Source organism: Doryrhamphus excisus, chromosome 1, assembly GCF_030265055.1.
Source record: "Doryrhamphus excisus isolate RoL2022-K1 chromosome 1, RoL_Dexc_1.0, whole genome shotgun sequence".
Taxonomy (NCBI): domain Eukaryota; kingdom Metazoa; phylum Chordata; class Actinopteri; order Syngnathiformes; family Syngnathidae; genus Doryrhamphus; species Doryrhamphus excisus.
The window spans coordinates 19,782,926-19,797,284 of NC_080466.1; the positions used below are offsets into that span (position 1 = coordinate 19,782,926).

At 40.1% G+C, this 14,359-nt stretch overlaps 4 protein-coding genes across 14 annotated transcripts in view; 1 reads left to right on the top strand and 3 right to left on the bottom strand.

The window, feature by feature from the left end:
• Positions 1-740: 740 nt before the first annotated feature.
• On the bottom strand, positions 741-2,511 carry ndufb6 (NADH:ubiquinone oxidoreductase subunit B). Its single transcript, XM_058078440.1, has 4 exons — positions 2,202-2,511; positions 1,834-1,926; positions 1,714-1,758; positions 741-904 (listed from the first exon to the last, which is right to left on the bottom strand). Exons 1-4 carry the CDS (start codon positions 2,379-2,381, stop codon positions 839-841), a joined length of 384 nt encoding a protein of 127 aa, XP_057934423.1. The 5' UTR covers positions 2,382-2,511; the 3' UTR covers positions 741-838.
• LOC131132595 (uncharacterized) lies at positions 2,228-5,429 on the top strand. Of its 4 annotated transcripts, none has more exons than XM_058078385.1 (3): positions 2,228-2,818; positions 3,529-3,824; positions 4,058-5,429. In XM_058078385.1, the coding sequence occupies exons 2-3, from the start codon at positions 3,561-3,563 to the stop codon at positions 4,730-4,732; spliced, it is 939 nt and encodes a 312-aa protein (XP_057934368.1). In that variant the 5' UTR covers positions 2,228-2,818; positions 3,529-3,560; the 3' UTR covers positions 4,733-5,429. The 4 variants fall into 4 exon arrangements, with proteins under 4 accessions (XP_057934368.1, XP_057934375.1, XP_057934360.1 ...); XM_058078392.1 differs by having other exon boundaries at positions 3,560-3,824; XM_058078377.1 differs by lacking the exon at positions 2,228-2,818 and adding an exon at positions 2,865-3,405.
• Positions 4,390-7,270, bottom strand: LOC131132613 (P2Y purinoceptor 1). Its single transcript, XM_058078403.1, has 3 exons — positions 7,043-7,270; positions 6,626-6,980; positions 4,390-5,428 (listed from the first exon to the last, which is right to left on the bottom strand). Exons 2-3 carry the CDS (start codon positions 6,971-6,973, stop codon positions 4,901-4,903), a joined length of 876 nt encoding a protein of 291 aa, XP_057934386.1. The 5' UTR covers positions 6,974-6,980; positions 7,043-7,270; the 3' UTR covers positions 4,390-4,900.
• Positions 7,271-7,370: 100 nt separating this feature from the next.
• LOC131132802 (uncharacterized) overlaps positions 7,371-14,359 on the bottom strand; it is a 31,433-nt gene continuing 24,444 nt past the window's right edge. For 4 of the 8 annotated variants that reach the window (XM_058078764.1, XM_058078771.1, XM_058078781.1 and 1 more), the window contains 11 exons: positions 13,084-13,158; positions 12,821-12,969; positions 12,375-12,431; positions 12,278-12,313; positions 12,031-12,204; positions 11,806-11,946; positions 11,416-11,509; positions 11,230-11,345; positions 10,985-11,158; positions 10,201-10,290; positions 7,372-10,126 (listed from right to left, as the gene is read on the bottom strand). In XM_058078764.1, the coding sequence (XP_057934747.1) occupies positions 10,010-10,126; positions 10,201-10,290; positions 10,985-11,158; positions 11,230-11,345; positions 11,416-11,509; positions 11,806-11,946; positions 12,031-12,204; positions 12,278-12,313; positions 12,375-12,431; positions 12,821-12,969; positions 13,084-13,158 (1,223 nt within the window). In that variant the 3' untranslated portion in view covers positions 7,372-10,009. Of the gene's footprint in view, positions 10,127-10,200; positions 10,291-10,984; positions 11,159-11,229; positions 11,346-11,415; positions 11,510-11,805; positions 11,947-12,030; positions 12,205-12,277; positions 12,314-12,374; positions 12,432-12,820; positions 12,970-13,083; positions 13,159-14,359 lie in introns of all 8 variants that reach the window. The other 4 variants (XM_058078788.1, XM_058078799.1, XM_058078809.1 and 1 more) reach the window with 2 other exon arrangements.

Genomic DNA, 14,359 nt, shown 5'->3' on the forward strand with positions numbered 1-14,359 from the left:
ATTACTTTAAGGCATTGTGTGTTTTAATAGTTAACAATAATTGACCTTTTTTACTTAATTTGTTAATGGATAAAGTCCCAACTTCCTGTAAACGAAACAATAAGATGCATTTGAAAACACATGATCAAAAATATTGAATCTAGTAGAGGCAATACAGTAAACACTTGCAATATCGTGGTTTGTTTATCACTCCCTCACTATATCACTGTTATAATAACTGTAATAATTAACGATCAATGTTTGATTGTTTAGTATGGACGATTATTAGTCAAAAATATGCACATCACTGATTGGCTCACCATCATGCAGCATCCACCCACGTGTCTCTCACATGTGGTTCCAACATTGTTGTTACTTAGCATTAGTATCTCTTGTGATCTTTTTAAGACTTTTACATAAACTCTGAATATGCTGCCTTTTCTACAGTCTTGATTGTCTAATTTCTGTCATATTTTCTGTTACAATACATTACATTATGTTTATTTGGTTAATATGAGTGTAAATGTGATTATGGTGTGCTATTTAATGTCTTCATGGCTCTAATGATGTTTATAAAACATATTTAGAAGGTCTAAAAACAGGTTTTATATGTTCCAAGTACAAAAATATAAAATGTATCAACATTAATTTATGTTTCACAAAATTTAATTTGCCATGGTCGGGCCTGGAACAAAATTTCAGTGATAAATGAGGAGTTACTATACTGGTGAAAAAGTAAGTGTCATTTAAAAACACCAATTACACTGTACAACAAATAGGTTCATACCAATACATGACTTATTAATATTTTTAATGGCATATTCACAGTTCTTTACAACAAATACTCAGTATTTCCATTTCAATGATGACCGTGGCTTTCAGGTAGGTCTGGAACAACTTCGCCCGTCTCCTGAATCAAGTCACCCTAAAAAATATACAAATAATAAATTGGGAATTTTATCAGTGATCAAACTGTGCAACAACCACAATGGATTTCCTCATATTGTTGCAGCTTCTGCTATAGAATGCTCCACTCAGCAGCACGTCTTCAAATTCACCTATAAGCTTCAGCCTTACAAATGCGGTGTCTGCTACACCAGTAATGCCTGTCTGTGTTTAGCAGGTTTATGAGGACCAAACATAAAAATCTATCCCTTCTTTCACTTTTACGAGAAGGCATACTCAAAATGGTCGCTTCTGAAGTTTCAGGCTTTCACTGTGAAAAGGAAGGCTTTGCTACACATCTTAAAATAAAGAATATCTGTCAGATACAGATGTGAGAGCTCCAAGTTTGAGCCTTTTGTTTTTCCTTGGCAAATGGGATAACCTAGTATGTGGTCACTGTTAAAATGTGAGTTTAATGTTGCTCATATAACTATGCTAGTATCCTCTTGTCCCTCTCCTTAATATTACACTGCTGTATGTGATATATTTATTTATTGCATTGGAAGTGTTCCAATGTAGACAGTACAGGCCATAAGTTTCACAGCTCATTAACATTACCTTTGAGTGAAAATGTATATTTCTATGAGTCATGATATGGAGAAATTATTATTGAATGACACTCAAATAGGGTATATCATTAATTTGAGGAGGACATTATTTGAGGCAATACAGACTATTATTTGACAGCTTAGAAATGGTCAAATACAAAGTAATAAACACATAAAAACGTCAGTTTTCAAGATATAAAATAAAGGAAATACAGAGTTGAAATGAATTAGTGTTATTCACCGGGAAAAGCTTGGGCTTCAACTCCACAATTCCATAGGGTCTTTGCTGTGAAGGATGATAAAAAAAAACATTTAGTGGCATTTAATATCAAATGTAATGAGAATAGTCGCTTTAACTTACTGTAAGATGGTATTTCACGTAGTAATGGACGACCCAAGCTGGTATCAATAATCGTGTTAATGTGAAAACACCACCTTTGTAGGCTTTGTACGTCTGTGAAGAAGAAACATGTTGTAAATAAGGCGTGTGCAAACTTTTTCAATTGAGGGCTGTATACGTACAAACTGAATGATGCATGTTGTACATTCAAGATGTTGGTCAATATAAGCTACAAACTAAGCTATCTGAAATAAACACGTCAGTACACATCACGTGACAAATCAAATTCGCGGCTGTAACATAACAAAACAATGCTGACATACTAAACCTAATTGTATCCGCAAGGTAAAATGTTAGCATCGCTGCTAGCTAGCTACTACTGTACTCACGTAAAGCCGCCACAGGCTCTTGGGTTCCAGAAAACCTGCCCAGAACTTGGCGACGGTGCCGGGAGGTTTAGCCTGAACGACGGGCTCCCTGGGGCTGAGCTCCTGGTCCTTCAGCCACTGCCTTCGAAGCTTCGTGAGCTGGTCGACACGGAGCTTCTCGTCTGGAGTATAGCCAGACATTGTTGATGAGTTATTGAAGGTTCAACCTCAGCTACAGCTACAATGACACCATGGAGGACGTCGCTAACAGGAAGTAGATGATGTGTTTCAACCGCTCTACAAATTTAGTGGCGGCACCTGCTGGATAAATGTATGTATGTAATCCTTGTGCAACCTGCACAAAACAACTTCCAGGGATCACAGAGTGTTTCGGTACTTAGGTCAGGCACACTCACCCGGGTCACAGTCGCCAGTTACAGTGATAATAATAAATATTTTGTATGAATGATGACACCGTGAGGCTTCCTTATCCAAATCCTCAACAAAGACAACATACGCACTATTAACGTCACAGACATGAACATTTCTAAGGACACTTGATAGTCATTATACACGCGAAAGTAAGGAAACTAACGCTGCTAATGCTGTTTTCTGCATCGCTGCTTGATAACAGCAGGGTTTGTATTTATATATTTTCCGACTAAAATATGTATATTCTTGTTGAAATGTACATTTAAACCACCTTTAATGTCTAAAATGCTATTTATTTAAAAACACGTGAGGCCATGGATGATTTGAGGACACTTGTAAACCTAGCTTTAAATATGAACCGAGCTTTTTGGCATGTAAGATCATACATAAAGTAGGAATTTAAGAGGGAGGTTTGTGTGCTATTTTCAATAACTTAAGCCGAAATTCCAGTTTAGTCTGTGTTTTATGTGTTTTCACACATTCTCTACTATGGAATGCTTTGTTCGAATTCCGAGTGGATGGGAACACAGCATTATTTTTTTCACATTGCATCGTAGTCCTCCAGGGGGCGATAAAGGCATTTCAAGACAAATCAGCGTCAAAGAAGAACAAAGTTATGTACGCCAAGAGCTTTTGGATAATTTCGGAAGAAATGGGACAGTTTGACTTCCCGTTTGTTACGTAAAGTGACGAAATTAGTTTGTTGCTCGCTGTGGCTTTTACTCGACATACAGTTTTTTCCACCCACTCACAAGTCGTTGTATATGCTCTTTACGAGATTTTCCATCAGAAGGTGAGGCTAGTTAAATAATTGCTCGAGTTTGAATAGTACATTTCTTGATTATGACGTTGTTCTATGTTGACTGTTTCAATCTCCATTTGAGTCAATATTTGAAGCTTTTGTATGTTATGTTAGGCCTGCGCAGTAATCTCTCCTAACGCCACAGCATGTCGAGCAATCTCCCTCGTCATATTATCTGGGAGTCGGAGCGCCTGATCGCCTACCTTCATCCCCGACCATGGACCCCCGGCTCTGTAATCCTGGAGCGCCGCCTCCCAGGAACGCTGGCAGGCAGCATCTTCCACCTGGAGGAAGCTGAGTATTTGTCTTGGATGCTGGGAGCAAGAGCTGTGGCGGAGCTGCTGTGTGACAAACTCCAGGTGCAGAGGTGTGCTCTGGTCACCAGACCGCTGGTGGACAAACCTGCTCAGGTGTGCACCTCTTAGTTTATATATATATATATCCTGTGGTGTGTGCCCCTTCCTGATGTTGTATTTTTTTAACTTCCTTTTGTGTTCAGTTGTGTTGTCATTGACTAATATTTAAATTTGATTGATGGTCTGAAACAGTGAAGTATGACAAATATGCAAAAAGGCACAAGCAAGCAACATCTACTCCACACTGAGCTAAAATCTTGTTAAAATTCAGATTTTTACTCCTCAAGATTCGGGTCCTCCCCCTCCATGGCCTGGATGCAGAGTGGCGCCCCCACCTGGCAGGAGACGAGGAGCACAACCCTCATGATCCGGGCTACTGCACCTCCAAAACGGCACCACGATGGAGTGACTCCCGCCTAACCGAAATCCAATCCAGGATCCGAGCCAAACTCCCAAACCCAGACGCTCCATCTAATCTGACATTCCTGGGGGACGATCAGTTTCACCCCGGCCTTTTCTCTCGCATTGTTCGAGGGGAGGAGCCACAGTGGCGAGTGTGGGAGGACGACGGTCATGTGTCTTTTCTCACTCCTTTCCCTAACTCCCCTGGCTTCACTGTACTCGTTCCACGCCGTCCTTTGACATCAGACATATTTCGCCTGAATAGGAACGACTACGAGGGGCTGGTGGTGGCCGCTCGGAAGGTGTCTCACCTTCTGGAGAAGGGCTTAGGTGCCTGGGGAGTTGGGCTCATATTTGAGGGGTGTGAGATTGATTATGCTCATGCAAAGTTAATACCACTGCTGCAGCCATCGTCTTGCAGGGAGAGAGATGACACAGCTCCATCAGCACATCATCAATTCTTCCGCTTGTATCCGGGTTATGTCACATCAGAAGATGGGCCAGAAGAATCTTTGCAGAGTGTGGAGGAAGCGTATGCCAAAATTACCCAGAAGTGTTAACCCTTCAACATGACGTTGTCATTAAAATACAGTTGGAAACCATGTTAGAGAATTTTAATAAATTATAGGTGTTAGTGGACTGTACCAAGTATTTAACCATGCAAACCCAATTAAGTGGTTCGGATAAAGTGACAATGGGTAACTCATCTTATTGACGACTCAGCTTTATCAGACATTGACATGGTGCGGTTTCCTAGCAACGCAGCATCCACAGCACCTGGCTCCCACGCAATTCATCTTGGTGACGTACAGAAGCGGCTCAATGCTGCAGCTAAGGTCCATGATGGAGAAGACGCTGATGCTAATCTGGCAGCGGAACTCCACTAAAGAGTAGTAGGGCGCAAAGGGCATGAGCACCGGTGGTAGGTAGTTGACCACGATGATGACCAGGATGATTAGCACCATCTTGAGGGCTTTCTTCTTAGCCGGGTGCATCACCTCTTTACCCGCCACGGAGCGACGCAGGACCCAGATGATGGAGATATTGCACAGGACCATGACGGTGAAGGCAAAGAGGATGACGCCACTGAATACAGAGTTGACGCTCATAGATCCCAGGATGGACTTGGTGAGGGCGTAGGCCACTATCACAGCCCAGACCACCACCGATATCCCAATGCGGATTTTGTTGTCTCGGATGCTGGTGAACAGTACAGGGTGCACCACGGCTGTGTAGCGGTCAAGGCAGATACACACCTGAAGAAACCACATTTGAAAAATGACACAACAGACTAATAGCAGCAAATTTAACGAAGAACCTGTATACAATATATAATGTCCTGCAATAATTTGAGTAAATTGGATCATGTTTAAAATATTTACAAAATATACCTTGGTTTTTGAATGCCCCCTGATTTTGACAAAAAATTTCCAGCAAAATTTAGCATCTGTTCTGAATTATTGTGCATAACAAACAGTTGATTGTACCTTTTAGGATCACACATGCAACACCAAATGTTGAGATACTTGTATTAAAAATAGAATCATAGCTTATTACTCTCTTGAATCCATCCATTTTCTTTGCCACTTATCCTCACGGCTGCGGGGTATGCTGGAGCCTATCCCAGCTGACTTTGGGTGAGATGTGTGGTACACCGTGCGGCTATTATATTTAAAAGTTAGGAAAAAAGTATGAAATAGTGACAAAAATATACTTTATATAATATGAATGTATAATAATGTATATATTCATTTTCTACCGCTTATCCTCACAAGAGTCACAGGCATGCTGGAGCCTATCCCAGCTGACTTTGGGTGAGATGTGTGGTACACCGTGCGGCTGTTATATTTAAAAGTTAGGAAAAAAGTATGAAATATAGTGACAAAAATATACGTTATATAATATGAATGTATAATAATGTATACATTCATTCATTCATTTTCTACCGCTTATCCTCACAAGAGTCACGGGCATGTTGGAGCCTATCCCAGCTGACTTTGGGTGAGATGTGTGGTACACCATGCGGCTATTATATTTAAAAGTTAGGAAAAAAGTATGAAATATAGTGACAAAAATATACTTTATATAATATGAATGTATAATAATGTATATATTCATTCATTCATTTTCTACCGCTTATCCTCACAAGAGTCACGGGCATGCTGGAGCCTATCCCAGCTGTCTTCGGGCGAGAGGCGGGGTACACCCTGGACTGGTCGCCAGCCAATCACAGGGCACATATAAACAATGTATATAACATGTATAATGACAAATATAGAAATATAATTTATTCATTAAAAATATTTAAATGTAAAAAGTAATGCACTGCAGCAATTGGAGAGTTAAAATGTTGACTTTCCGTGTATTTTCATGAGAACCATGTGATTTCTCTCAGCAAATCAGAAAGTTGATGAAAAAAAAAATGATGCATGTAGCTAGAGTCCTATACTCACCAAAAAGAGTACTCCCGTGTCCTTGACGCCGTACGCAAACTTCTGCAAGTACCAAATGTGAGTATCGTCCAGCAGCAGCGTGTTGAGCAGCTCGGTGGGCATCATCAGGCAGAAGTAGGCGTCCAGAATAGCCAGATTAAGGATGAAGATGTCTGAAGTGGATGCGTCGCTCTTTCTGGTGGCTTGCTGCCAAATGACCAGGCCGTTACAAGGCGTGCCCACCACCAGGTTGAACACCTTGACGCCGTAGTAGAAAATAAAGCCGTAGGGAGCCACGGCACACACTTCGTACTTGTACCACAGTGGAGGTCCTTTGTTGCTGGTGGCGTTCGCTGAAGTGTTCAACATTGTGAAGCTGAAAAAGAGAAGTGTAATCAGGTGTGATGCAGAAATGCACTTTTAAATGAATGCCCTTACCTGAATAGGCAATGCAGTACCCTGATTCAGTGTCCTACTGCAGAAACTGTGCATTAACAGCAGAACATCAGCATAAAACACAACAGGGACTAATTCTACATTTGGGTTGGGCCAGGTGGTGCCGTCGTTCCTTCTCAGCCTTGCAGCCTCCTTTCGTGAATAATAAGTGACGTTAGAATGCTCACAATAATTGTGTAATTGCATCATTTGTTAGCAAATGAGAGCTGATCCTGGGTCTGTGTCCTGAGGCTACTTTCATGGTGCAAAGTCACAGCGTGGTGCAAACAAGTGATGCAAGGTGAGAAATCTAACGCAATGTGTTACAAAGATGCTTGCTCGCCATGCAAATAGCCTGTTGGGAATAAAAAGTTGCAAAGTCATAATATAGACATCCAATTGCATGTTAAAGTACAGTTACTTAACAAGTACTCCAAGTACTCCATCACATCCAGCAGATGGTATACTGCAGTGTGCCAACACATTTTAATATGATAAAGCTTACCAAAAGTAATTACTGACAATCTAATCAAAAAAGATATTTTATTAATTTCATACATTCAAATTGAAACAGAAAAAAAATAAAATTCTAGCAATTTCTGTTTAAATATGACATTCAAAGCATTATTATAAATAACAGCCTGCCAAATAGTATACATCCATTCCACACAAAGCATCAACTATGAACTCTTCCAAAAAGAAAACTATACTTTTCATGAGTAGCCTCTTTTCCACCACAAGAACTTTTCTCATAAAAAATGAGAAGATTAAAACTCGTGCCCTGAAAAAGGACAGAGTATGGTGGGTCTTTTCACAAGCCCCAGGAGCTTTTGAGGGGCGGGCTTAGTGCTAAAGAGCCCTGATTGGTTGAACACACTTGTCGTGTTTCTGTTCACAGATGGTGTTTGGCTGCGTTGAGTCATTTAACGTGAACTTTGTGTGATGGAAATGCAAATCACAAAGATGAAACACAAGATTTACGGTAAAAAAAAAATTTACCTGGTAAAAAAAAAAAAAAGATCCTTTTGTAAATGATGCTGTACCTTTATTTCAACAATCTAAAGTAGGACTGCCTTTTTTCCCCCTACATGTTCTTATATAGTATAGTTTATATACTTGCAACACATGGATTCAACCAGGATTCCCCTGTGGTACACAACTCATAAAAAATTAACAATTATACACTGAAAAGTGCCGTCAAGCAAGGAAACTGAAGCTGAACTTTGAGGCAGTTGTACAACCTTGCAGGTCATTTGCATTTTAAATATTACAACATACATGGAAGCATTTCTCAACTATGAAATATTAAGGCCACACAGAAAAAAAGATTAAAGTCAATGAATTACACCAGTCAAAAGTTATAATTTTAGAAGGATAAAGTCATTTTAGGAGAAAAAAGTTGTACTTTAGAACAAAAAAGGTATCATCTTACCAAAAGTTCTGTACATTGTTTTTGTACATTTGTAATTTTAGGGGAATAAGTCATAATGTGACGTGAAGTCATAGTACTATAAAATAGTTATAATAATAACATTATATAATGTCCCAAGAATATGACAAATATGACTTAATAAACTTGTAAATTGATGAAAATGAAGTTGTGGTGTTACCAGAAGGAAGTTGTAATTTTACAAAAAAGTAATCATTTCTAGAAATAAATTAGTACATTTACGAGTTCAGATATGATCAGAATTGAAAATAAAAGAATAAAGTTTCAATTTTAGAAGATTACAAAAACAAAGCAAGGGTGCTAAGAGTAGAATGTCGTATATTCCGAAAATAGTCATAACATTATAAAAATAGAATTCATAAAAATATAACTTTAGTCTCCTAAAATGATACCTTTTGAAGTACAGTAAACCTCGGATATATCGGACTCGGATATATCGGAAATTCGCTCACAACGGACAGATAAAAAAGAACCAATTTTTCTGTAATGCATGTCCAATAAAAATTCATTGCATATATCAGATTTTTTATAACGGATTTCACCTATTTCGGACAAAATCTCCAGTCCCGTTCCAATGCATTTCCATTAAATTTCCCTCACATATATCGGATGGCCGCATCGTGGCGCTCCTATTCACCGAATCGTGACAGGCCGCTGTACGACGTCGTTTGCAGCGTTTGCAGCGTTTGCAGCGTTGCCTGCGCGTCCAGGTACATTGGAAACATAGTCAAGGAAGTGACTTTTTATAACGGATAAAATCCGATTTACGCATATACCGGATATAAATCCGGATATAAATCCGATATATGCGTAAAACGGACATTTTCCGGTATACACATATAACAGATTTGAATACGATATATCCAAGGTTTACTGTATATTCAACTTTAAAAATACAGATATTTTTCTCATGCTTACTCACGCAGCCCGATGACTTCCTTCTAACTTTTTTTTTTTTTTTTACAAATTTTTCCTGTCAGTGTGGCAGTAATACACATTTGTATCGTTAATTTAGACAAGCATTTCAATATTTGTGTAACAATCCTACAACACAAATACAAGTACATACATTCTCAAATAAATAGTTTTTTTCCTGACTTTGCATTCATACAAAATTCAAGTGCATTTTTTTTTTTTTACAAAGAAGACGAGCATCATGGATCAACACGAAGCTAGAAAAGTTTCAAGTATTTTAAGAATCAAGAAGAAAGTGAATGTTGTTATGGTATATGGTGGATATGTATCATTTTGACCTAATATTTATTAGCTACATTCTTCCAGCTGGTGACTAAAAATTAGTAAAGTCATTACATATATATATATATATTCATATATATATATTGGCTGTCCAATGAAAAGCATGTATCTCCAGTTTTCTTATTGATAAATGTTGAAAACGCCGAGATATTAGCTTTTAGCTAGATTGCAACAATGTTTGAAAAAAAATCCTCTGAAAGAATCAGTGCCAATGATTTAGCGGCCTCTAGTGGTGGAACTCACCACTACCACGTAGGGGGCCATCATGTGGCCTCCATGACGCCGTGCACGCGGAAGCGGTAGATGCACGTATATTCCACGTGACCCCAGTTACTGAGGACGCGAAGCTCCACAGCTCGATGGACCGCAACACTGGGATCCTACAGGAGCAGAGAGGTCTTATAAGGGACCGGGTGTCTGAATATGACATTGTATGGTGTCATTTTAAACTCACGGTCAGCTCAAAGGTCTGCGTGGGTTCGCCATCCTTGTTGTACGTGAACGTTCCAAGCAGCGTCCCTTCTTCCGCCTCGTCCTTCATCCCCTGGGCCACAAATGTACGTTAAACACATAAACTCCGTTCAACTTCATACAGTACTGTACACTGAAGTGCAGTATTGGACTGCCACCAGGGAAGGCGCTGTTGTTCAGTCTCAACTAGTTTTTCATTCAAACAAAAGCTACATCCATGCTATGCCTGAGGACATTAGTGGTTAAGACACTGGTATGGAAACAGGACATCTGGTCTATATGTGAACTAGCACTTTAAATTAGCATTTTAAATACTGCGTACTTTACCAGGCACAACTCAGATGATCAACCTTTTGCACGTTGATCGCTCTGGGAACCAGTATGGTTCTGGTGTTTTTATGCTCTGTTTCTTTTATTCTCTCATTTATGCTTGTTTTATATGGTTTTACTATGTATGTAATGTACTGTATGTCTCTGTTGGTTGTATGCAGCTGTACCCTGCCTCTAAAACAAATTTCTCCCAAGGGAGACAAATAAATTGAACTGAACTGAACTGGAGCGATTCTGGGGGGATTCTGTCCCATGGGGGGTGGGGGGGGGCATGACAGAAAGTAACTTAGAAGCACTGAGTTATATAGACATGGTATATAGCAAATCAAGATTAGACTCCCATCGTTCAGGTTTCAGCAAAATATCACTTCAAAAAAAAAGCTTTGTTTTTCTTCATTTTTGTCAAGCTACGCCTCCTAGAGGCATATATCACTTACATAGACAGCAAAGTCCTTGGGGGCGGAGTCAATGCGGCCATTGGGGGTGTTGTAGCGCGGCACGTGGTCCAGCGTCACATGCGTAATCCTTATGGGGTGAGACAGGGCAATGACCAGAGTTCCCTGAACACCGTGGAATGCCCAACATTTGCCCGGAAGCATCACCGGATGGCCCTGAGGGAGTAAACAAGTGTATTGGAGCAGGAGAGAAGATACAGAAAAAAACAGTAGGGAAAGCAGATCACCTGAATGACAGTGCGGGGGCTCTCGGTGGGATACCACAAGGGGAATCCAAACAAGGTGACGCATGCTGAGCGGGTACGATAGGTGTCAGAGCAGCGGGTGCTGACAACACTGGCACCTGCACATTAAACACAGATCATAAATACGGGAGCGCCACAAAAGGCAACAGACACATGGATGTTTATTACCTTGAGTCTCCAAGGCGAAGTCAGCCATCTTGTTAGCAATGGGTTGCAAGTCTGAAGAGGTTCCCTTGTCCTGTGGTCTCATTGCATCCTGAGCCTGTGTGACAGCCACACACATCGTTTGAATGACTTGGCTTTTTCTTTAGATTTCAGGGGTGCTGATGTTTACGTCACAAATGGCTATGAACGAAGACCCCCGCCACCACAAACGAAGAAGAAGCTGAAAAATTTGGCTTACCATCATAAAACCTCTCGACATTCCAATTACAATGTTTTTCTCCATCACTGTATATAAACATATTATTCAAAATGTATCAAAGTGGCGCCTCGCCTTTACTTATTCTAGTGAAGGTTTCCTAGTTTGGACACCCTGCTGTAATTCTGTCATTTTACCTGCATGTGGTCAGTGAGCCAATTCTCCATGGCCAGCTGGAGCTCAGGCGTGAGATGTTTTTGGGCGGAGGTGATGGCGCTGATGTCAGGACAAGGCATCGGAGGAGGCGGCAGCTGGATGGATGACACCTCCTGAGACAACTGCAAATAGCAGGATGTTGGCTTACAGCAAATACACAAGAAGCATCCATCACATTGTTCATTTATGGGTAAAAGTAATATTACCTCAGCATTCTGGTTCTCTAAAACTTGGATTTTGGTGCTGAAAGCCTGTTCCAGGTCATCTATTCGCTTGCCCAGTGCGGCAACCTCCTGGTCCATATGCTGCCCACTGTCGAACTTCGCTGTCTTGAGATCATCCCTCATACTCTGCATGTCCTCCTCAAATTGTGCCTTGATCTGAAACAAATGCATCTATGTTGATGCACTAAGTGCTCCACGATTCATTCAGCTCCTCTCGTCAGCTGTTTACCTGGTAGAAGAGCTCCTGCTTCGACTGCATATTCTCCTGTAAGGACACAAATGTTCAGTCACATGCATCAATGCTGGAATGTCAACCTGTTTCTTACCGACAGGAGCTGCATCTTTGCTTCTACATCAAAAGGTACTGATGTACATGCAGAATCCTACAGGGCGAGACGAGAAAATATATTTTATTTATTGCATTGTTAATAAACATTGTATTAAAATTGTTTAAATCTAAGCTAATATTCAAATCAATTTATGAAAAAATGATATAAAAAATTCTGACATAATTTAAACAGTTGATATTTCCTATTTATTCCAACAAAAGCTGTCCTTTTTGAATAAAGGCACTTTGAATATTCTTTATATGTAGTGTTTTTAACACTACATACTGTTAAAAGACTTCAGTATGATGCATTATCAAAGACAAGCTCATCTTTGAGCTAAATAAACTGCAGGTATACCTGTTGTGTTCAGTGACCGTTAAAGCACTTGCACGTTGCAGCATATCTTAATTTGCTACATCAACCATGTGCATAGTGAGCCATACCGTTGCAGATGTGGGCAGCATGGTGTTTGACTGAGGAAGAATGGAGGGTGGAACAGCGTCATGCATGAGCTTGGTGGTCTGTGACAGGAACTTTGTGATGGACATGAAAGAGGTGAGAGGGGGCAACAATGGTGGGAGGAACCAAAGACCTGGAGGAGACCGTGAGAGTGAATCCAATTTGATTTTACTGTTTGTTGTTTTGACTCTTAGTGAGAACAAGATGATGTCATCAGGGGTATATTATGTAAAAGAGTGATACTTACAGACAAGGGCAGCAACAAGGAAGATGAGAGCAATGCAAATTTTCTTTGTTTGGTTGTTGAGTAGGCATTTGTTGGCTGCAAGACAAAGACAGGTAGAATAACTAGTTTATATACACACATGCTCAATCACTTAAAAGAACTTTGTATTTTATTAGTTTACCTTTGTGTTAAAAGGAACCTATTATGCTCATTTTCAGCCCTTTGTATTGAGTTGTGGACTCCTATAGCAGCTACACACGATAACCAGCACAGGAAGCTTTCTAGATCTTCCAGAATCTGCACCTATTCCAGCAGTATTTCTTTGGATTTTGTGCTTCCCGCAAAAACAGGTCTGTTTAAATTCATTCCATCCACGGCCCGCCTCCAGGCAGGCCCACTCCGTGGGGGTTGGCCACACTCCCAAGTGCTTAGGAAGACTTCCGGTGTCGTGCCGAACCCAACTTTATAGAAGTTGATAAACAGTCTAGGAGTTGATAATAAATGCATGTTTTTAAAATGTCCACTTTTGACATACAGCCATATGTGTTCCTGAATCTGATCCGGAAGTAGAGACTGGAGTTTCTCAAGAAAAGAGGTTACTTCAAGACGTCTCTCAATGACATGTAGCTTTAGCCTAATGTGTAATGTGGTCATTACACGTTTTTTGTGAGACTACCAGTGTTTAAAAAACCAAGGTAGACTCACTGAGTGTAGGTGGGAAATGGCTATTCGCAACTCCATGCTCGGTGAACTTTTAATTTGCACCATGCTCCCTGTATGCACACTCTATAATGCTACACAGAAAATCACTTTTGTTTCATTACTTACACAAAATAAACAGTCAGGACAGTGATAAAATTGTTACTTCCTGCTTGCTCTCCTGACAAACCACCTTTAGAAAATATCAAGTTGAATGACTTTGTCTTAGCTTCTTAGCTTAGATTTCAGAGGTGCTGAGAGAATCAGAGTTGTACTTACATTAACACAAAGTTCATTCATTCATTTTCCACTGCTTTTCCTCACAATGTTATGCTATCTAAAAATGTTTGTAAAAATTAAGTGGCTTGCTGATTTTTCAGTCTTGTGAGAAATTGTGAGTATATTTGACGCCTATGTCTCAAATAGCTATGATCGAAGAAGCAGCAAAAAAGTATGGCTTACCATCATAAAAGACTAAGTAATGTTGGAAAGGCGTCGGGCTTCAGCAAAAAAAAAAAAAAAAGTTTTATCTTCTGCTTATGTCACAGCCAGCAAGTGGTGAAGAGTAATGATGTAATGAGACTGAAGCGGTTCCATT